This window comes from Ovis aries, chromosome 2 (assembly GCF_016772045.2).
Source record: "Ovis aries strain OAR_USU_Benz2616 breed Rambouillet chromosome 2, ARS-UI_Ramb_v3.0, whole genome shotgun sequence".
In the NCBI taxonomy this organism is placed as follows: domain Eukaryota; kingdom Metazoa; phylum Chordata; class Mammalia; order Artiodactyla; family Bovidae; genus Ovis; species Ovis aries.
Window position 1 is genome coordinate 238,525,258 of NC_056055.1, and position 21,314 is coordinate 238,546,571.

The following is a 21,314-nucleotide window of genomic DNA, read 5'->3' on the forward strand; positions in this document are numbered from 1 at the left end:
CTGGCATGCTGCAGTCCATGGGGCTGCAAAGATTGACATGATTAAGCGACTGAACTGAACTAAAGATTATTTGTAATATCTAATTTAAATGCTTATAAATAGTTGCCCGTGTGTGGCAAATTCAATTTTGCTTTTTGGAACTTTCTGGAATTTTTTTTCCATCCAAGGTTGATTGAATCTGAGGATGTGGAACCTATAGATACAGAGGGCCAATTGTGTGTTTGCCTAGTGAAAGTTGCTCAGTCTTATCCGACTCTTTGCCACCCCATGGGCTATAGCCTACCAGGCTCCTCGTCCGTGGAATTCTCCAGGCAAAAATACTGGAGTGGGTAGCTGTTCCTTTCTCTCAGGGATCTTTCCAACCCAGGGATAGAACCCAGGTCTCCTGTACTGCAGGTGAATTCTTTACCATCTGGGCCACTAGGGAAGCCCATAGAATACTTCTGATCCTTAAATCTTTTATATATTCCCCAAGATAAAATAACTAGCCCCCTCTTCTCTCTGGAGATCTAAGTCCTGTTTACCTTTCAAGCCCATTTAAGAATCTTATCTCTTCTCTCAAATTCATAGTGATTTTCTGAATCACTTCTCTGAATTCAAAAGCACATCCTAAGCATGCCACTTGGCACTTCTTACATTTTGCCATGTAAGTGATCACTCTATTTATAAACATGTATTTTTGCTTTGTACAACTAGACTGCAAGCTTCATGATGATGGGAACCATGTGCTATATTTCATTCAGTACCTTTGTGATATGTTGTACGATGGTAGGCGATTGATACACATATTTTTGATAGACTAAGCTTGATAATTTGCCCATCCATGAGGGCCCAGAGAATTTCTGGTAGGAATACTTTTATAGCTGCCTTGCCTATTCTCCTCTGACTATAACTATCTCTTTTGGCAAAAGTACCACATGTACCAAGGCACTGTGCTAAACAATGTGGATAAATATGATGAGGGAACCATGTAGCTTATCCTCAAGAAATTCAGAGCAGAGGGCGAGAGACGAGGAAACAGTCAGTTGTTGTAATAAGTACTGAATGATAAATATAGCACACAATACATTACAGAGATGAAAACTTAGCTCTGAGCGTTGATGTTGAATGTTCCATTGTGCTAAACCACCTTAAAGTTATCATATCTGCACTCTCTAAACTCCCCAAAATTTTCAGAATATTCCAATCTTTAGTCACTTACCCTTGTTGCACAGGCTGTAACTGCAAGATCACTTGGGTTTTAGTGTCTTCAGGGTTCTCCCCTTCATTTCCTTCAGTGGGTACCACAACCACATCCCCCACTGGGACACTCACTTCTGCATTAGCCATCTTTCACATGAAGTCAGATAGCTGGGAATGCTGTCAGAAATAAGAAGCACCAGTAATTTTGTCTGATTTGAAAAGATGACAACCATAGGAAAGGAACAGCAATATAATAACTATTAATTCCAAGGGCATCCTGGAGATCATGGTCTCCTGAAAAAGATGGGAATTGTGAGAAGGGACAGACATAGGGGCAGACATCTTTCCGCAGAAATGCCTTTGGACTCACTACCTACTGGAGATTTTCTTAGCATGTGTGATTCACCCAGTGGTATGCTGCAGGCAGCTCCGCCAGCTCCTGAGAACCAACTGTGCTCGTGCCTGTGTGCTCAGTCGCTCAGTAGTGTCCGACTCTGCGACCCCATGGACTGTAGCCCGCCAAGCTTCTCTGTCCGTGGAATTTTCCAGGTAAGAATACTGGAGTGGGTTGCCATTTCCTACTCCAGAGGATCTTCCTAACCCAGAGATTGAACCCGCATTTCTTGCATCTTCTGCACTGCAGGTAGATTCTTTACCACTGAGTCATAGGGGAAGCCAACTGTGTACATCTCTTTGCAACTCCCGGTTTAGCAACATCAAGTTGGTAACTTGAAATCAGTGATGCTGGGAGTATATACACCAAAGAAACTGGCAAGCAATACAAATCAGGTATTTTTTATTCTAGAGAGCTGGTATATAACACATCACTAGTTCCATCCTAAGTGCTTAGAAAGTAAGAATCATCTATTTTCTTTGCAATCAGCCATTACACTTCATCAAGTGTTCTGAAACTAAGTTGCTGGAAAAAGAAAGATGATTTGCATTGTATGGATGTTTAATAAATGCTGTGTCCAACTGTATGATCTCCAGGAACATCTTAATACCTCTTTGCCTCAAACTGAATGGAGATAGGATCTTGCCTGACACTTCACTTGCAGAACTGTTGGGGAAACTACTGTCCAGTACCAAAAGATCTTTGACTCTAAAGTAACTCAAAGCATTATTTCAATCTTAATGAAAACTCAGAGGGTCCTAAGTTATTCTGCAGCTGCTAGCCTTCACAGCTGAAAAGGAAGGAGAGGGTCATGTAAGAGAATATAGATAAGCGTACTGTGTTGACTGAGATATGTGAGTACTTGAAGATGATTAGGACTGCAGTGAACCGTGCCTAGACCCACAATGGATATGTATTTGGTACTCAAGATGACCAAATCCACATTTCAGCTCTGCCACTGCAATTGTTTGCCTATAATACACACATTTAACATAGCACTCAAAGTCTCCCTCATTTGGCCCCCCAAATTTTCCAGTTTTATCTGCAACTATAATACCCCAAGAAACTTAAAATCCAGCCACATCAATCTCTCACTGAATTCTGGACATGTAACATGCAAAGATTTCTGTACCTGTGTTATTCTGTAAGGCCCAAACTCCTTTCTCCCTCATCTCCTTCTCCCTTCAAGGCCCAGTTCACAGCTCAGTCCTCCACAAGCCTCTACCGCCCCCTTTTCTTTTCTGTAGGCCCCCAATACTTGCTTGCCGCTCTCCTCTAGTGTTTAACAACACCATGCCTTGTACAGAGGGTAACTGAACATACATCTGCCTCCATGACCACACTGTGAAGACAGGTGCTGCTTCTCTAAAAATCCTGTCTCCTGCAGCCGTATTCACTGCAGGCACTGACATAGAGCAGTTCAATCAATTTTTGTTTGTGTCTGACCAAGTTAAAATTCCTCACATATGACTTAGACCTGCCCTTTATGATTCTCACATTCAAACTTTTTCCTGGATTCAACACCTCCTATATCCAAAAACCTCTTAAAATATCTTAGGCATCTTAAACTAAAAGCATGTTCCCTCTCAAACCTGCTCCTATGTTCCCTGCCTCAATAAATGGCGCTACCCTCCATCCATTTTCTCAAGCCAGAAACCAAGGAGCTATTTTTGACTCCTCTAAATTCAACCAACCACCAAGTAAATCCTAGCCATTTTATCACCTATACATCTCTTTTAACCATCCTCCACTCTCCATCTGTGCTGCCATCATCATATGCTGAACCAACACACTGTCACCTGGATTTTTCCAGCTGCTTCTCATCAGTATCCTAGCCTCTGGTCCATATCTCCAACTCATTAGATAACAGACAAAATGATCTAACTAAAGGCCATTTCCCCCACTTAAAAAAACCCTTCAGGGCATTCCCTTTGCTGCTATTACGGTGCAAACACCCTGACTTACAAAACCCACCAAATCTGTCCCCTGCCCACCCTGCTGGCCTCATTTCCCACAGTACTTCTTCTCACATTGTGGGCTCCTGCCATTACATTTTTTCCAAATTCTCAAACATGCCATATTTCCTCACCTGAGCCTTCACACTTATTTGCTCTACCCGGAATTCTTTTTTTCTGTTCTTTCTGGCAAGTCACTGCTATACTTTTGTGACATTTAAAACATCACTTCCTCAGAGAGGCCATCTGTGACTTCCTTGACTAGATATGAGGGGGTCTTTTTGCCTCCTCAGTGCCTGGAGCATCCCTGTCACAACCATCAGCCCACTCTGTCAGTCTCTCCTCACCAGACTGCATCCTGGGAGAGAAAAGCTATCTTTACTTTTTTTAACAGGCTTCCCTATGCTAGCTCAGTGCCCAGGGCCACAAGAGCAATACTTTTCAAATATCAGACTTCTATTTACAAAACCGCCTACCTAAAACTTTCTAAGGAAATCTGGTACACAGCAGGTATGTAATAAATTTTCATGCAATCAGTGACTCACTTTACCCTAAAAGACTTCTAGAACTTTCTACATCTTTAATTTAGGGGATATAAATTTGCTTAGAAAGCTTGAACTGGCCGTAACGATGGGGAGAAATCACATCGGACACAGTTAGGCTCCTTAGATATGAAAAGGGATGGTATCTGTTCTTAAGGAACTACAGAAGGGAAAGAGATATGTGACATTGTCATACAGTAGAGGAAAAAAGTAATGACAAGATACTAGAATATACAATCTGAACTTCTGTAAATTAAAAGTTTAAAACTGGAGGAGGGGGGGATGGGAAATCAATGGATGAGTTTGGCTGACTGCCAGAAACAGAACCTAAATGATTAGGAACTTTGAGTCTAAAAAATGCCAAAAGGGATATGATGAAGTTTAAAATGCCATCAAATCCTAGAATAAGTGAACTGATCGATATCTTTAAAGTTTGAACTATAAAAACGTAAGATGAACTGAAATAATCACAGCTAACATTTGTCAGACACTTATTTGTTGTCAAGTACTATCCTGTTACATATTCAATGAATTTAAAAGATACAATACTTTAGCATATAACAATTGTAGATAATTTATTATTTCAAAAAAGTGGTTTAAATGTTAAAATTAACAGCACAGGCAAATTAATGGGTTAGAAAAGCAAAATTAGAAGGATGCTTCTAGTTCAACCTTCTACCCTAAGGTTGAGTCCTCTTTCTACAATACTCTGAATAAGTGGTTGACTAACTTCTTGATTAATACTTTCCTCAATAAGAACTCGTATTTTACTTCTTACCCCTCCCACACCTTGGAACTCAAAAGCAATATTATGGCTGCTTCTCTAACCTTCTGAGAGTTTACCAGAAAAGATAATTATAATCATCCACAGTAAGTCTCTCATTGTCAGTCAGAGACACAGGTCTGATCCCACATGGCAATTCTTACATTCCTCAGAGAAGCAAGTTTGGGTTGAATATCTCTTACTACCCTAAATACCATATTTTGAGCAAGAAACCCTAACCACCTCTACAGACTACACTGGCTAATTGGAAGGTCATTTCTTTGAGCTGAGTGTAAATTGAAAAGTGGCTCTTGTTTATAGCAACAAAAACTAAGGGAAGATGAGTAAGTTGCTCCTTTGGGTATTTCATGGATGGGACCTTGGAGTATTCATTGTGGAATCACACAACACTCTGTAATTCTAGGAGAACACACATAAGGGAAATATGTCAAACTTCTGAGAAAAGGAAGAATTATTTGTAGTTATTTTCAAAGACAAGACAGACACCTTGAGATTAACTACATGACTATTCACGTAAACTATCAAAATATTAAATCAATGATAGCTGAACTACTCTGGATTAAATTCATTTTTGTGTTCTGAAAAGTTTAAAAAACACGGCAAGATAGATGTAAGCACAAGTGTCACATGATCATAGGAACATGACAGTTGGTAGCTGAGAGGGAGTCATAGAAATACCATATATCCTGAAATTTTCTAACTCCAAAATGTATTTGTTTCATACTTTAATTGTGGTAGACTATGTAGCCTATTCTAAGAAATTTCCAACTTAAAAATTTTATTATTACATGAGGTCAAAACTCCTTTTTTTCCCTTCTTTATTCTGTTTCATGGTAACTCCCTAGGTGATCTAGGGCACTACCAGATGTAAGGAAGCCAACAGATCACTACACAGGACCACTGAGGTAAAAAGCCGGAGCAAGTGAAGTTTCAGATGAATCACTTAATAGTGACTACTCTGAAGGTGTTTGGAGAAGCAATTGCAAAAAGGGTTTTTTGAAGGGTCAACCTACTACAGTTGAGCAGATTTCTTCTTAGGACAAGAACACAGCCCAAACTAACCCCATGAAGCTGAGTACAAGTTGGCTATTCAATATGCTTGCTGTAAACACGAGTAAGCAACTAACAGGTAACTAATGAAAAAAGTCGTCAGTAGACAATAAATACACATAATTGATAAAAGGCTGAAAAATTAGGTCAGTCCAACAATTTAATGAAAAAGTTCCCCAAACGTTCCATAAGCAAAGAGAGAGAAAAGAATCCTGTGAGACTAAAATTAGCTGATCCTCTCTTTCCTTAATCCTCCAGGTTAAGGAGGAAAATGCCACTTCTTGGTTCTCCTAAATAAACAAGAGTTAAGGCCCCTGTTTGTGTCTGTTAGGAACTGTTTTTGAATTTCTCTCATCTTGAGAGAATGCCTCCTCCTCCTCCTTAAGACAGCCAAAGCTTCCCATGATCAAGACTTGACGTGTCTTAGTCCGGATGGATCACACGCCAGGACCCTCAAGAGTCTGCTCTCACCTCTCCTGCCCCTCAATTAGGAAACACCAGGCCGATTCCCCCGTCATTTTAGAAAGCAGGGATATGCTAGCCTTCTTCCCAACAATCATCTCTCCGGCCCTCAAAAACTCAGGTTTCCCCATCCACAACAGGCCACATCACCCTGCTCTCTACCTATATGAGGTACTCCAAACTCTTTTATTCCCTCACAGATCTGGACCCTTCTCATTCCTTCCTCTGGAGGCTCTGAGGTGTCTTCCTACCGCCCCCTCATCTAGGAGAAGGTAGAGGCCTGCTCAATTTCCCTTGGAGCTCTTCTTCCTTGTCCCCTGCTTACTGGACCTGTCACTGTGCCTTCAGGGAAGCACCTGCCTCTTTTCCCCTGGGCTGAATGGCCGAGGCCTCTAGGCGCCCCCGGTGAAGCCTGGACACTCTTTTCCTCAGCAGAACCCACTGTCTGCCCTGGCTGCCAACCCCAAGGCTCCGAGAGGTCCTCCAGGGCAGGCAGCGGGCTTCCTTCACTCTTCGCCGCCCCCTCCTTTCACCACTACCCCCTAGCCCGAGCGCGACCCAGGCCTCATCCCCAGCTCCTCATCAAAGGGCCTGGTGCTCCCCGGATCCCGCCTTTAGGGATACCCCCTGGATCCCCAGACCCCTCCCCGGGGTCCCAGATGTCAGGGCCTCTCAGTCCGGAGTCGCTCCGGCCCTTCCTGGTCCCTCGGCAGAGGACTTCCGGGCCCCTCGGTCCGGAGGCGCCGGGGCCCCCCAGTGCCAGGCTCGCCGGCCCCCCGCCGCTCTCGGCCGGGGGCCGGACCCGAGCGGCGCGGCCAGCCGCGCTGGGGGCGGCCCGGCTGCTCAGGCGGACCCAGCGGCAGCGTCCCCCCACCCCCCCGCGGCGCCGCGACGTCCGCTCGCTCCCCGGCGGCGGCGGCGGCACGCACAGGGCGTGGGGAGGCGCCCGCGGAGGCAGCAGCCCCCCGCCCCCTGCGCGCCCGCCCGCCCTCGCCGGCCGCCGCGCGGCCCCCGCGCCCGCCCCCCCGCCCCCACCCCACCCCGCGCCCGCGCCCGAGCGCCCACCCCTCCCCCTCCTCACCGTCTCCGTCGGGCGGGCGGGCGGCGAGCGGCCAGGGCGGGCGGGCGACGGAGCATGCGCAGAGGCCGCCACGGCCGCTACCGCCACCGCCGCCGCCAGGCCGGGCTTCAACACTTCCGGCCGCCGCCGCCGGCGAGCTGGAGCCTTAAAGGGGACGCGTCCCTATTGCCAGCCCGCGGAGGATGAACTTCAGCCGGAGAGTTTGGGGCCTTTATCAGAGCAGCTCCTGCTCTGGAAAATTAGTGTTGGTAGGGACGCCAGGGACCCTAATAACTCTTCTAACCCCACTTCATGGATGAGGAAAACGTGGTCTAAATTAAAGACACCTCATCCGCAATCGGGAACAAAGGCAGGACTCCCCTTGGAGGACTCTGCGTGCCCCCTTTCATTCCTCAGATCCGGTTATGAAGCTTACATTTACCAGACTTTTCAAAAGTGATGATCCAACTACCAGTTTGGAGTCAAAAGATCTGGTTGTGTATAGAGTCTGTAAGCAAACTCCTTTGCCCTCTCTGACGCATGCATGTTTGCCAAGCCTTTTCTGGCTGCGAGTTGGTTCTGGGTTCAAGTCAGAACCCATAAATTCTTTGGGGGTTACTTGACAGCTTTAAGCCCCTATTTCGTCTAGGACATAGATTGTTACTAGCGTTTAAACAAGTGATACTTGAAAATGCTTAGGAAAGTTCCTGGGGCCAGTCGTAATAATTAGCAAATATTAAGACCTTTGTGGGAATTTCCCTATAGGTCCACTAGTTAAAACTCCTTGCTTCCAAGAGGGGGGCCGAGGGGAACAGGTTTGATTCTGGTCAGGGAAATAAGATCTGTTCTGCTAATAAATAAAATTAGCTTAAAAAAAAAAATGAAGACCTTTGTTTGGCCGGACCTTGAAGAAGATTCCTTTATCTCATATAATCCTCTTGGCAACTCTACTAAGTAGTTTCTTTTCACTCCCATTTTACAGATAAAACACAGGAGGCCAAGAGAAATTAATGAACCCCTCAAGGTCACCAAACTTGTAAGCAGTATAGCCAGGATTCTATAGGTCCTTCTTTCTGTGGAATGTGTAGTTATGAGCACTCAGATGGTTGCTACCTTTATTAAGAATGAATGAGGTGGTGGTATGCAGGCACTTTTTTGAGTTGGGGGGAAAGAGTTGCTTCCCCATCTTGCCTGCTCTTACGACTCACATCTCTGTTCTGTATCATGAGGAAGTAACAGGAAGTTTTACAGGCTCTTGGTTCAAGAACAGGCGAGGCAGCCCAGGAGTCAGACAATAGAAAAGGATTTGGGGGCTAGACAACCTGGATTCTAGGCTTGGTTATCAAAGCTCATCACTGCAGATGGTGACTGCAGCCATGAAATTAAAAGAAGCTTACTCCTTGGAAGAAAAGTTATGATCAACCTAGACAGCATATTCAAAAGCAGAGACATAACCTTGCCAAAAACGGTCCATCTAGTCAAGGCTATGGTTTTCCAGTAGTCATGTATGGATTTGAGAGTTAGACCATAAAGAAAGCTGAGTGCTGAAGAATTGATGCTTTTGAACTGTGGTGTTGAAGACTCTTGAGAGTCCTTGAACTGCAAGGAGATTCAACCAGTCCATCCTAAAGGTAATCAGTCCTGAATATTCATTGGAAGGACTGATGCTGAAGCTGAAACTCCAATACTTTGGCCACCTGATGCGAAGAACTGACTCATTTGAAAAGACCCTAATGCTGGGAAACATTGAAGGCAAGAGGAGAAGGGGATGACAGAGGATGAGATGGCGGGATGGCATCACTGGCTCAAGGGACATAAGTTTGAGTAAACCCCGGGAGTTGGTGATGGACAGGAAGGCCTGGCGTGATGCAGTCCATGGGGTCACAAAGAGTCAGACACGACTGAGCAACTGAACTGAACTGATCAAAGCTCAGGGATCTTGGCCAAGTCACATCTCCTTTATGCCTTGATTTCCTCATCTGTAAAACTAAGATAGTTTTCTCACTGTGCCCATCTCTCAGGGCTGTTTGCAAGATCAAATGAGGAGGTTTAGTATCCACATTCATATCTATTCTTATGATCAAGAATTTACACATTAGCAGATGATTCTGAATATAATAGGGACTGGTCATGACTGGACTCTTGACCTTTGTGAACTATTTCATAGTGATACCATCTATATATATTTTTTCATCTATATCTTTTGATTATGCATCATGCACTCACGGAACATTTACCAAAACCCTGTCCCTGTCTTCCAGAAGCTCTCGGTCTACCTTCTTCAGAGACAGAATTGTAAACATACGAAGCAGTACAGTGTGATAGGTGTTATGGTAGAGATACAAACAAATCCCTGCAGGATTCCTGAAAGGCTTCAAAGATGAGGGGGTATTTGCACCTGGTCTTAAAGGATGACTAGGAGTTCATCGAGGAGAAGGCAATGGCACCCCACTCCAGTACTTTGCCTGGAGAATCCCGTGGATGGAGGAGCCTAGTGGGCTGCAGTCCATGGGGTCGCTAAGAGTTGGACACGACTGAGCGACTTCACTCTCACTTTTCACTTTCCTGCATTGGAGAAGGAAATGGCAATCCACTCCAGTGTTCTTGCCTGGAGAATCCCAGGGACGGGGGAGCCTGGTGGCTGCCGTCTATGGGGCCTCACAGAGTCGGACACGACTGAAGTGACTTAGCATCGGCAGGAGTTCATCAAAGGGAAAAGTGAGGCAGAACATTCCAAAAAGAACAAGTGAGTGTGAAGAGGGAGGCTCAGAATCAGATGGTCCTCATAAAGAGTAAAGAGGTATTATACAAGGAGTGGGGACCCACTGGAGGTTTAAGTCCTCTCTGGCTGTACTGCTAACACCCAGCCCCAGCCCACAGGACTTACCTGGACCACTGAAGTAATTCCTAGTACTCAGCAACCCTGTCCACCCACCTTCTAAATGTTATCTACCCGAGGTACCTAGAGAGAGTAATCTTTTAAAGAAACAAAGTAGGTGATTTCTGTGTTTAAAAATCCTTTAGTAGCTTCCCATTGCACTTAGAATAAAAACCCAGACCCCTCACTAGGACCACCATGTGTGATCTTCTTCCTGCCCTCCTCTGCCCTCACTCCCTGTGCCCCGGATACCATATGTGTGCCTGGAACCCCCACACAGGCCCTTGTCACTGGCTCTTCTCTCTCCCTGGGAAGCTCTTCCCTCAGGTTTTCAGGGTTCGCTCATCTTTCATTCCTCACAGGCCTTCCCTGGCTCCCAACCTTAAAGCAGGGCCCCCAGCCACAGTCTGCTCTATCTCTGTTGCTCCCCTTTCCATCAGGGCACTGGTCAGGTTCATTTGGAAGACTGTTCAGGGCACCACATCTGAGAGAGCTCCTATATCCACGTCCTAGTTATTGTCTCCCAACCTCCAGCTGATTTTCATAGCAGTCTCCACAATGTGAAACCCTCTGGATTATATCTTGACCTATTTTGTGTCAATCTATTGAGTATGGTACATGGCAAATGTTTTTTGATTAAATGACTGAATAATCAGAAAAAAAACGATAAGATATAGACTGGAGAGGAGAAAGACCAGGACAAGGAAACTTATGTGAGGGAGACTAGGATCATCTTACTAGGATCCTCCCCACAAGACAGAGAGGTAGGCCTCATGCAGGGCAGAGTTCATGGCTCTGGACACAGTTCCAGTCGGAACAACAAGTCTTAGTGACCAAGAGAATGTGATGAATGAGAGAAAGGGATGAGGCTATTCCCCAAGTGAAAGAATGAAGTAGGAAGAGTTGGGATTGAGAGAAAGTGGAAATGATAAGTCTACTTGAGCTTCTTCAGTCTGTGATATTTGAGGGGCATCTAAATGAAAGCCTCCAGGAGGAAGTTGGATTGACTTGTCCTGAGGCAAGAATCCAGGGCTATATTTGAAGACTTTTCAATTAGATGATCGGAAGAGGCCAAGAGTGAATGGGTCACCTAGGGTGAGTGTTCAGGGAAGAAGGAAGGAACCTAGAGGCCCAAACCTGGGCAACATTAAGCCCTGAGGAAACTAAAGGAACCAACTGAAAGTGGTCAGCATGATTAGCTCCCTGGACAGAAGAGAGCAAAGCCCAGAGAGCAGGCAGGGAGCTTCCAGAAGAAGGAGATGGCACTAGCCATGCCAGATATTGCAGAGAGCTCAGGCTAGGGAAAAAAAAGGTCACTGTGGCAACTAAGAGGTCATTGTTGATCCTTCAAGGATGGGGTCACCTCTGAGGTTAGGAAGGAGGCCAGATTCTAGTGGCTCAAATGGTTAAGTGGGAGGAGAATTAGCAGAAACAGTGAGTAGAGACAATATTTTTTGACCAAAAAAATATTTTTTTGACTCGTGGTTTTTTTTATTGTAGTAAGAACACTTAACATGAGATCTACTCTGCTAACAGGTTTTTAGGTGTGCAATACAATATTGTTATCTGTAGGCACAGTGTTGTACGGCATATCTCTAACATTTATTCATCTTTTCTTCATCTGTTGTATATATATACTTTTTCTTTTTCATTTATCATTTTTTATTGGAGTATGATTGGTTTGCAATGTAGTGTTCGTTTCTGCTGTACAACAACAACAAAAATTTTTAACAAAAAGGAGAAACTAAGATATAAAGGACCAAGATAATTATTTTAGGAGGAGGGACTTCCCTGGTGGTCCAGTGGTTAGGACTCTGAGCTTCCACTGCAGGGGCCCCAGGTTCCACCTCTAGTCGAGGAACTAAGATCCTGCAAGTCTCTGTGGGGCCAAGATATAAAATAAATAATAATGATACATTAATAGGCGAAAAAGTCATGTGAAGGTCTTCCTTTTTTATTTTTTCACTTATTTTTCCTGTAATCCCCTTTCACTGCAGAAAATTGTAAAATACATAATAGGATGGAGAGGGTCTTCCCTGGTGGTTCAGTGGTTAAGAATTTGCCTGCCAGGTTTGATCCCTGGTCTGGAAAGATTACCATGTGCCTTGGGGCAACTAAGCCCATGCACCACAACTACTGAGCCCACACACCTAAACTACTGAAGCCTGTGTGCTCTGGAGCCAGTGCTCTGTAAGAACAGAAGCCACTGCAATGAGAAGCCCAAGCACCAAAACTCGAGAGTAGCCCCTACTTGCTGCAACTAGAGAAAGGCTGAGCTCAGCTAAAAAGACCTAGCGTGGTCAAAATAAATAAAGAAATAAAAATAAAAGGATGGGGAAGCAGGGGAAAAAACCCACTTATTTAACATGGAATATGTTTCCTTCCAATCTGTTTTCTATGCATTTTTTCCTTATCATGAAGAAATATCTTGAACATGCAATCCATGTTGTACTTCTTTTTCCCTTAAACACTGTTTCCTAAGCATTGAAGAGAATAATTTTTCTTCTCCTTCTCCCCAACCCCTCCCCACCCCACCCCATCTCCTTTCCTTCCCTTCTTCTTTTAAATATGAGACATACTTGAATAACCAGTCTGGCTCTATCTTTCCCTATAGCATTCTCGGGTCTCTCTGATTTCTAAGCAGACAATTTTGTTTGGGAGATAATTCTGTTCATTTTGATTAAATAAAAAAGCCAAACAGTGCAAGGGCCAAACATAACTTTGGGGGAAGCTGGCAAGGTGAGGAGAGGACCCCATCTGGGATGTTCAAGGCACTTAGGCCCCCCTGGTTAGATTGTAGGTATGAGCTGGACATAGGCCCACCATGGCTGCATGGTTTGAAAACAGAAGGGAGCCTGAGGGGTAGTGGTATCAGGCCTGCTGAGAGCTTGGTCTAAGCATGTTAGATCTATATAGCCTCCAAGGTCCTGTTATTAACCCAGTGTAACGTGTGAGGTTAAGAACTTTCCCACATTCGGGGAATTCCCTGGTGGTCCAATCATTAGGACTCTAAGTTTTCACTGCTGAGGGCCCAGGTTCAGTCCCTAGTTCAAACTAAGATTCTATGCAAGCTATACAGCTAAAAAAAAGAAAAACAAAAACCAAAAAACTTTCTTAAATTCATACATCTATTTATTGGCTAGCTTGTATTTGAACTTAGGCAGTTGATTCCAGAGCCCATGCTCCTAGTTATCCCACCAGGGAACTTCTACCCCTGGTCACATATAAAATCACTCGAGGTGGTCTTATCCATACCAGAGCACCATCCCAGATGAATTTGACTGGAATCTGTGAGGGTGGAGTCTGGCCATAAATATTTTCTAAAATGGCCTTCAATGACTCTAGGGAACAGCCAGGTGGAAAAACCACAGCTCTGCTGGCACTTGACTATGTCTATTCCAAGCCCAGTAACAACAGCAGCAGCATGAATAGCAACAGCTAAAGTTTACTAAGTGCCAGCCCATTTTAAACACGTGGTATTAATGTACTTGGAAGGTACTAGTAGGGTCCCCATTTTACAGATAGGAAAACCAAGGTCACATAGTTGGTATGCAGTAGAACCAGAATCTGGGCTCTTGACTTCAGGCTGTGCTATGGCCTAACCAAGATGATTTCCTGAGACTAGCTGCTGACAGGATTGAAGGGAAAGGAAACTAACATTTCTTGAGCCCTTCCTCTGTGTGCAGTGTACTAGAAGTTTTTCCCTAGATAAAATTCCAGGTAGGGAATTTCCTTTCCAGGTAGGGAGTGATATCCCGTTTTCTCAGCTGAGGCAAAGCAGGCTCAGTGAAATTAAGGGGCACAACCTCAGGTTACAAGTGCAAGAAGTTGCAGAGCTGCCACTCCCAGTGGGTCTGTCCAAAGTCCAAGCTCTATTCACTTATTTGGAGTAACTAAAATCATCAAAATCACAGAGACAAAAAATGGAATAGTGGTTAGCAGGGACCGGGGTAAAGGGAGTATTTGAGAAGCTAGTGTATATATTGGGTACAGAATTTCAGTTGAGGATGGTGCAAAAGTTCTAGGAATGGTTGTCGGTGATGATAAACAATGACATGAATGTACTTAATGCCTCTGAACTATACACTTCAACATGGCAAATTTTATGTTAAGTATATTTTTATAATAATTTTAAAAGTTAAAATGAATAAATAAAATAAATAAAAGACAGTGAAGAGCAAGGTTTTGGGCATGCCTATGATGTCCCTGGCCCTGGGCAGGAAGCTGGCTGCCAGCTGAGGGAATTTAGGCTCTACCAGGCATAACAGTGCCCAAGCCAAGTGCCTGGTAGAGAGCACGTGCTCATAAGTGTAGTTCCTGGGACTTACCTGGTGGCCCAGTGGTTAAGACTCCAAGCTTCCATTGCAGGAGGCGCAGGTTCAGTCCCTGGTTGGGGAACTAAGATCCTGCATGCCACACAGCATAGCCCAAAATAATAATAATAAGTATAGCTACAGATGGGGAGACTTAGGCCCAGAGAGGGTCTTAACTGTAGCTATTGGAAGGATTGATGCTGAAGCTGAAACTCCAATACTTTGGCCACCTGATTCAAAGAGGCAATTCATTGGAAAAGACCCTGATGCTGATAAAGATTGAAGGCAGGAGGAGAAGGGGACGACAGAAGATGAGATGGTTGGATGGCATCACCAACTCAATGGACAGGAGTTTGAGCAAGCTCCAGGAGATGGTGAAGGGTTGGGAAGCCTGGTGTGCTGTGGTCCATGGGGTCACAGAGTCAGACACTACTGAGCAACTGATGGACAACGACTGGGCTCTGTTATGAAAGGCAGGTGGGTGGTGCCAGTTGGAGTATTAAAAATAATACCAGCTGGCATTTGAGTGCTTATTTCATTCCAGACACGATTCCCAGTCCCTCTGTGAGTGTGGATTACCTCATCTACTCTTCACAACCTCTGCTGTGAGGAGGATACCATTATTGTGTTCCTTTTACAGATGAGGAGACTGAGGCTGAGACAGAAATTGATTCAAGGTCACAGAGCCAGCAGGACTTGAATCTTGTCCTCTCTGACTCCAAAACCAGCAAGTTAGCCTTTTGCTTGGGTGGCGGTAGTGGACATTAGGGGTGGGTGGGGCTGGTGTAGGGGAGGAGGTGATTCACTTGACTGTATCTGGATTCATCACAGAGTTTTTTCTTTTGCACCCACGGGAAGAACTTCCTCTTTTTCTGATTCAGTCCCCATATCGGCTTCTGAGAATGTGATACAGAGGATGGGGAGTTAGAAGCAAAAGTACAGGCAGTCTTTAGTAAACAAAGACTTTTTTGAGTACTCTCTATGTAGCAGGCAATGGTCCAGGGGCTAGGAGTCCTGCAGTGAATAAAATAGATTTTGTCTCTGTTCTCATAGAGATTCTATTGCATAGTGCATATGTTGGGGGTAGGTGGGTAGAAAGATAGGGGAAGTTGGGAAGAAAGGAGGGAAGTGGATATAGACAAAGGGTAGGATATGCCAGGGCTATGAAGGAGATGTGCCAGAGAGAGATTAAGAGAGAATATGACTGAGGAGGGGACCTAACTAGACATAGTTAAGTGAGCAGGGAAGGCTGGCTTAGGAGCTAAGGCCTGGAGGATGAGAAGATCCCAGCTGAAGATCAGGAAGTAGAGTGTTTCAGGATTCTGTGGGGAAACAGCAGAGGCAAAGGCCATGAGATCCTCACATGTTGGAGGAACTTGGAGAAGGCCAGTCAGGCTGGAGCAGAGAAACAGAAAGAAGTCAAGACAAGATCCCAGTGCCAATACATGTAAGGTCTTGTAGACCTGGATGAGGAGTTAAAGGTTAATTCTAAGTGACAGGAAGGCTACTGGAGGAGTTAAGAATGAAGACTAGAAGGCAGCATGACAGGAAGTCAAAAGACCACTAGGAGATTCAGGTTGTAATAGAACAGGTGATGGTGATGGTTCAGATCACGTGGGGATTCAGAGAGGAGGTGGTCTTAGAGGAGTCTCTGGGAAGTGACTAAGTGATGGAGGTGTCATTTGCAGAGGTGGAAGAGACAAGAGAAGAAGCAGGCTTGATGGGGGGATGGGAATCTAAGGGGAAGTGGGGATAGAAATTATGAAATAATTGCAGAGTTAGCTGTCCATGCAGCTGGAGACAGTGTTCTGGGTTGGAAGTAGATATCAGAGAGGAGGGACCAGAGGCTATCCTTCTAGGGACCCATAGGTCATACCTCTTCACAGATGGATAACATAGGGTCCAGAGGATATCTGAAGTTTTTATTTAAAATTGTTTATCAACATTTACAAATCCAGAGATATCAAATAAAAGGTTTTCTGCCTCCTTTTCTAAATTGGTTGCTCTGGTCACACTGGGCCCTTCCCCATGTACTAGGAAGGCCATAGCAGGCTGGTAGGGGAGCCCACTGCTCCTCCAGATTGAACATAAACTCTTCAGCTGATCCTACCACAGTAGGCCTGCCGCAGATTCCACTCAAAGCCTGGTCCTGGCAGTCCTAGAGTTTCAATTTCTGGCATGGGCAGGAGGTGACACCATCGAAGAGGAAAAAGTTGGTCTGGGACACAGTATATAGTTTCTCCCATTCTGTAGTGGTTATTGATAGTGGTTGCGTGTATGTTAGTTACTCAGTCGTATCCAATTCTTTGCAACCCCGTGGACTATAGCCCACCAGGCTCCTCTGTTCCACGGAATTCTTCAGGCAAGAATACAGGAGAGGGTAGCCATTCCTTTCTCCAAGGGATCTTCCTGATCCAGGAATCTAACCCCACTCTCCTGCAAGTGCAGGCAGATTCTTAACTGGGTGCTGCTGCTGCTGCGTCACTTTAGTCATGTCCGACTCTGTGCGACCCCATAGACGGCAGCCCACCAGCCTCCCCTGTCCCTGGGATTCTCCAGGCAAGAACACTGGAGTGGGTTGCCATTTCCTTCTCCAATGCATGAAAGTAAAAGTGAAAGTCGCTCAGTCGTGTCCAACCCTCAGCGACCCCCAGACTGCAGCCTTCCAGGCTCCTCCGTCCATGGGATTTTCCAGGCAAGAGTACTGGAGTGGGGTGCTGTTGCCATCTCCGTTTACTGGGTGAGCCACCAGGAAAGCCCATCAATAGCGATTATTGATGCACAAAGGTTGTAAATTCTAATGAAGTCCAGTTTACTTATGTTTTCTTTTGTTGCCTGTCCTTTTGATTTCATATTTAAGAAATCATTACCAAACCCAATGTCATAAAACTTTCTTATTTTCTTTTAAGCACTTTTTAGTTTTAGCTCTTAAATTTAGATCTTTGATTTATTTTTTCTATGTGGTTTAAGGTAAGAGTTCAGCTTCATTCTTTTGCATGTGGCTATCCAGTTTTCCCAACACTATTTGCTGAAAAGACCATCATTTCACTATTGAATGGTCTTGGCATTCCTATCAAAAATCATTTGAGGCCATGATTTATTTCTGCACTCTCTATTCTATTCCATTGGTCTACATGTGTGTTTTTACACCAGTACGACAATATTTTTACTTACTTTGCTTTGTAGTAAGTTTTGAAATCCAACTTTGTTCTTCTTCAAGAGTGTTTTTGGTACTCAGAGTCCTTTGAGATTCCAAACCAATTTTAGGATGGGTTTTTCTGTTTCTGCAAAATATGTCATTGAGATTTTTACAGGATTTTTTGCATTAAATCCACACACTACTTTGGATAGTATTGGCATCTTAATAAGATTGTGAACATGGACGACCTTTCCATTTGTTTCTGCCTTCTTGAATTTCTTTCAACAATGTTTTGTAGTTTTCATGTACAAGTTACACTCCTCCTTGGTTAAGTTTCTCCTCCTTGGTTAAATTTCCTAAGTATCATACAAAACATTCCTAAGTATTTTTTTCTATTATTTTTAAAAATATTTTCTAATATTATTTTTTAATATTATTGTAAATGGAATTATTTCTTAATTTTCTTTTCAGTTAGTGTATAGAATACAATTTTTGTGTGACCTTCATTTCTTATCAGTGGTCACTGATTGCAACATTGGAGATACAGATCAATAGGGGAGCTCAGGAATCAGATTTGGTTGGTTTCAAGAGAGAAGCCATGCTGGCATTTGCCTACCTGAAGGATGGAAACTTCCTCCTCTCTTCTGACAAACTGTACTTCCCTGGTGACTCAGATGGTAAAGAATCTGCCTGCAGCTCTTGGGCTCGGTTCTAGGTTGCGTTAACATGGCGAAACGCACCAAGAAGGTCGGAATCGTGGGCAAGTACGGGACCCGTTATGGTGCCTCCCTCAGAAAAATGGTGAAGAAAATTGAAATCAGCCAGCACGCCAAGTATACCTGCTCCTTCTGTGGCAAAACCAAGATGAAGAGAAGAGCTGTGGGCATTTGGCATTGTGGTTCCTGCATGAAAACAGTAGCTGGTGGTGCCTGGACCTACAATACCACCTCTGCTGTCACAGTCAAGTCCGCCATCAGAAGACTGAAGGAACTGAAGGACCAGTAGAAGCGCCACCATCGATAACGTTGCTAGCCTGTAATAAATGGGTTAATTTATCTAACAGGAAAAAAAAAAAAAAGAATCTGCCTGCAACGTTGGAGACCTGGGTTTTATCCCTGGTTTGGGAAGATCCCCTGGAACAGGGAAAGGCTACCCACTCCAGTATTCTGGCCTGGAGAATTCCATGGATTGTATGGAGTCATGCAAAGAGTTGGACATGACTGAGAAACTTTTCACTTTCACTTCTCTGACAAACTGACACCCTTTCCCCCTCCATCCTTCAAAATATCAAAACTTCATAGCTTCTCAAAATCCATATCCCTGAACCACCTCCCCTCCCATCACCCACCTGCAGTAAACACATCCTGTTGTGAGTCTATGATATGATTAGAAGTAAGTCTATTGGGGGTGGGTCAAGGAGGGCCTCCCTGAGGAAGTGATATTTGAACTGACACAAAGAATGAGGAGGAATTAGTCACTTTGGGAAAATTCGAGAGGAAGACAGGCTGCTGAAAAAGAGAAAATTTAGTTTTATTAAAATACAATTTACATAAAACTTACCCATTTTAAGTGTACAATTTAATGATTTTAGGAAACTCATAGATTTATGCAACATAATTTACTTGTAGAACATTTCCTTCACGGCAGAAACATGCCTCGTGCCCATTTGTAGTCAGTCCCTGCTCTCAACTCCAGCCCCAGGCAATCACTAACCTACTTTCTGTCCCTATAGCTTTGCTTCTTCTGGACATCTTGGGTAAAAGGAATCATATAATATATGGTCTTTACTGACTGGCTTCTTTGTGAATCTGATTTTCTTTTTCTTTCTCTTTATTTTATTTTATTTTTCATCATTTGTATTCCAGTGACTGTGCATCCTCATCATTTCTCTAATCTTTTCATCTACCCCATATTTTCTGAGAACTAACTGGAAAATATAGAGAAATAAAAGGAAAAAAGCTTCACTCTCCCAGTAAAAGCTTCCATCTGTAATAGATTCCATTCTGGTTGACATTTTTCTTGGATATTACTCTGTGAAGTCAGAGCAAGTTTCCTTTCAGAAGATCTGGACTCATCTCTTGACCCTGCTACTTGCTAGCTCTGTGTTGGGCGCCTTTCAGAGCTTCTGTTTTCTCATTCATTAAGTGAGCAAAACAATACAACCAGCCCTCTGTATCCCTGGGTTTTGCATCCCCAGATTCAACCAACCACTGATTTAAAAAACAGAAGAAACCCATAAAGTTCCAAAAGGCAAAACTTGATTTTGCTGCCAGCCTGCAGCTATTTTACAAGCATTTACCTTGTTTTAGGTATTGTAAATAATCTAGAAGTGATTTTAAATATACCTGGAGGATGTGCAGAGGTTACATGCAAGTATGGTAAAGAATCAGCCTGCCAAGGCAGGAGACACAGATTCCATCCCTGGTTGGGGAAGATCCCCTCCCTGGAGGAGGAAATGGCAACCCACTCCAGTCTTATTGCCTGGAGAATTCCATGGATAGAAGAGCCTGGCGGACTACAGTCCGTGGGGTTGCAAAGAGTTGGAGACGACTGAGCACGCAGGCACACACACTATGCCATTTTATATATGGTACTTGAACATCTGCGGATTTTTTGTATCCAAGGGGGGATCCTGGATCCAACTATCCCACTCCCAACTTGTGCGCTGATTTGGAGTGTGCTACAGATATGCAGATGACACCACTCTTATGGCAGAAAGTGAAGAGGAACTAAAAAGCCTCTTGATGAAAGTGAAAGTGAAGAGTGAAAAAGTTGGCTTAAAGCTCAACATTCAGATAACGAAGATCATGGCATCTGGTCCCATCACTTCATGGGAAATAGATGGGGAAACAGTGGAAATAATGTCAGACTTTATTTTGGGGGGCTCCAAAATCACTGCAGATGGTGACTGCAGCCATGAAATTAAAAGACGCTTGCTCCTTGGAAGAAAAGTTATGACCAACCTAGATAGCATATTCAAAAGCAGAGACATTACTTTGCCAACAAAAGTCTGTCTAGTCAAGGCTATGGTTTTTCCAGTAGTCATGTATGGATGTGAGAGCTGGACTGTGAAGAAAGCTGAGCGCTGAAGAATTGATGCTTTTGAACTGTGGTGTTGGAGAAGACTCTTGAGAGTCCCTTGGACTGCAAGGAGATCCAACCAGTCCATTCTGAAGGAGATCAACCCTGGGATTTCTTTGGAAGAAATGATGCTGAAGCTGAAACTCCAGTACTTTGGCCACCTCATGTGAAGAGTTGACTCACTGGAAAATACTCTCATGCTGGGAGGGATTGGGGGCAGGAGGAGAAGGGGACGACAGAGGATGAGATGGCTGAATGGCATCACGGACTCAATGGACATGAGTCTGACTGAACTCCGGGAGTTGGTGATGGCCAGGGAGGCCTGGCGTGCTGCGATTCATGGGGTCGCAAAAAGTCGGACATGACTGAGCGACTGAACTGAACTGAACAGTGTGCTTAGTGGCTCGTATCCGACTCTTTGAGACCCATGAACTGCAGCCGGCCAGGCTTCTCTGTCCATGGGGATTCTCCAGG

The 21,314-nt window shown here is 44.3% G+C and overlaps 2 protein-coding genes across 4 annotated transcripts in view; one reads left to right on the forward strand and one right to left on the reverse strand.

Moving 5' to 3' along the window:
• GMEB1 (glucocorticoid modulatory element binding protein 1) overlaps positions 1–7,510 on the reverse strand; it is a 34,548-nt gene extending 27,038 nt beyond the window's left edge. Inside the window, exons 1-2 of one of the 3 annotated variants that reach the window (XM_004005058.6) lie at positions 7,451–7,510; positions 1,202–1,359 (exon numbers count right to left, since the gene is read on the reverse strand). In XM_004005058.6, the coding sequence (XP_004005107.1) occupies positions 1,202–1,329 (128 nt within the window). In that variant the 5' untranslated portion in view covers positions 1,330–1,359; positions 7,451–7,510. Of the gene's footprint in view, positions 1–1,201; positions 7,239–7,450 lie in introns of those variants that run through there. The other 2 variants (XM_042245047.2, XM_027965413.3) reach the window with 2 other exon arrangements.
• Positions 7,511–18,479: 10,969 nt separating this feature from the next.
• Positions 18,480–18,814, forward strand: LOC101123533 (large ribosomal subunit protein eL43). Its single transcript, XM_004005059.6, has one exon. The coding sequence runs from the start codon at positions 18,486–18,488 to the stop codon at positions 18,762–18,764; it is 279 nt and encodes a 92-aa protein (XP_004005108.3). The 5' UTR covers positions 18,480–18,485; the 3' UTR covers positions 18,765–18,814.
• The last annotated feature ends 2,500 nt before the right edge of the window (positions 18,815–21,314 follow it).